The sequence below is a fragment of the Pezoporus flaviventris genome, unplaced genomic scaffold (genome assembly GCF_033815535.1).
Source record: "Pezoporus flaviventris isolate CSIRO_AGI_PZ_B2104156 unplaced genomic scaffold, CSIRO_AGI_Pfla_v1 ptg000116l, whole genome shotgun sequence".
Classification (NCBI taxonomy): Eukaryota; Metazoa; Chordata; class Aves; order Psittaciformes; family Psittacidae; genus Pezoporus; species Pezoporus flaviventris.
The window spans coordinates 3,373,169-3,375,040 of NW_026892664.1; the positions used below are offsets into that span (position 1 = coordinate 3,373,169).

The 1,872-nt window shown below is 54.1% G+C and overlaps 1 protein-coding gene across 1 annotated transcript; it reads left to right on the forward strand.

The window, feature by feature from the left end:
* Window positions 1-396: 396 nt before the first annotated feature.
* LOC133282211 (olfactory receptor 14C36-like) lies at window positions 397-1,611 on the forward strand. Its single transcript, XM_061478272.1, has 2 exons — window positions 397-1,253; window positions 1,606-1,611. The coding sequence occupies exons 1-2, from the start codon at window positions 411-413 to the stop codon at window positions 1,609-1,611; spliced, it is 849 nt and encodes a 282-aa protein (XP_061334256.1). The 5' UTR covers window positions 397-410.
* Window positions 1,612-1,872: the final 261 nt, after the last annotated feature.

A 1,872-nucleotide genomic window follows, 5' to 3' on the forward strand; every position in this document is an offset into this window, starting at 1 on the left:
CTCTCCATGAGAGCTCCGTGATCTTCTCTTTGAAACCGTGCTCCCCTGCTTTCAGCACAGGACAGGTGTTTGGGGGGGTTCTTAAGGTCAATTTGTGTGTGAAGGAACCTTACAGGCAGTGCAAGTTTGAGCACAGGGCAAGTGGGAGAGGACTGATGGACACTGCAGCTCTCTTGGTTCTGCAAAGAACTGAGACTTTTTGCCTGATGCAATGCTCTTCTGATTGTACCTAGGAAGAAGCCTCAGCAGTGTAATGACATCACTGCCGATGACACTGAACCTCTCCTCTCCTGCTAATATGTGCTCAGTTGTGAATGTGTAAACTGAACTTCTGTATCTGACATCCCTCCTGTCCTAACCTGTCACCGCCTTTTTCTCCTCTGACACTGCCCCATGCCCAGAGGCAGCAGATGTCCAACGGCAGCTCCATCACCCAGTTCCTCCTCCTGCCATTTGCACACACGCGGGAGCTGCAGCTCTGCCACTTCTGGCTCTTCCTGGGCATCTCCCTGGCTGCGCTCCTGGGCAACGGCCTCATCATCACCAGCACAGCCTGCGACCAGCGCCTCCACACCCCCATGTACTTCTTCCTCCTCAACCTCTCCCTGCTGGACCTGGGCTGCATCTCCACCACTGTCCCCAAATCCATGGCCAATTCCCTCTGGGACACCAGGGCCATCTCCTACACAGGCTGTGCTGCACAGATCTTTTTTGTTGTCTTTTTCATCTCAGCAGAGTATTCTCTCCTCACTGTCAGGTCCTATGACCGCTACGTGGCCATCTGCAAGCCCCTGCACTATGGGACCCTCCTGGGCAGCAGAGCTTGTGTCCACCTGGCAGCAGCTGCCTGGGGCACTGGGTTTCTCAATGCTCTGCTGCACGTGGCCAATACATTTTCACTGCCCCTGTGCCGAGGCAATGCTGTGGAGCAGTTCTTCTGTGAAATCCCCCACATCCTCAAGCTCTCCTGCTCACGCTCCTACCTCAGGGAAGTTGGGCTTCTTGTGGTTGGTGTCCTGATTACTGTTGGCTGTTTTGTTTTCATTGTGGGGTCCTATGTGCAGATCTTCAGGGCCGTGCTGAGGATGCCCTCTGAGCAGGGACGCCACAAAGCCTTTTCCACGTGCCTCCCTCACCTGGCCGTGCTTTCCCTCTTTGTCAACACTTCTGTCTTTGCTTACTTGAAGCCCCCCTCCGTCTCCTCCCCATCCCTGGATCTGGTGGTGTCAGTGCTGTACTCGGTGGTGCCTCCAGCAGTGAACCCCCTCATCTACAGCCTGAGGAACCAGGAGCTGAAGAATGCTGTGAGGAAGCTGGTGACCAGATGTGTTTCAGCAGATACATGCTGCTTGTTTTACCCTGGAAAGGGTTTCCAGTGTAGGTCATGACAGGCCATGCCTGTCTTTCCTGCTTTACATTTGTTTTCCTATTTCAATTTGTGATGATGTTGTCTTCATAGAAATGTCAGTTTTCATTTCCTAATTAAGTTGCCACTCGTGCTGTGTGACCCACAGACTTTGTGTCACTCTGGTCTCTTGATTGTACTTAAGGGAAATAAATGATCCTGCAGCAACTTCTTCTCTGTGATACGTCCTCACCTGTCAGGAATGAAGGGGAATGAAAGCAGCTTTCTGGCTGCTCCAGCTCTGGGATGGCTGCTCTGTGACTGCAGCAGGAAGAGCTCTTGGGGAGCCCAATTAATGGGGCTGTTGTGCTGGTGTGCGGAGATGGGATGGCATGGGGGGGGGGGTGCAGAGCTCTCAGGGTGTCCTGGGCAGGAGAGCAGGGGACACAGGGGTCCCTGCAGGGAACTCCCCTGCAATGGCCCAGGCTGGGGCTGCCAGGCTGAGAACAGCCCATGGGAAAGGTCTG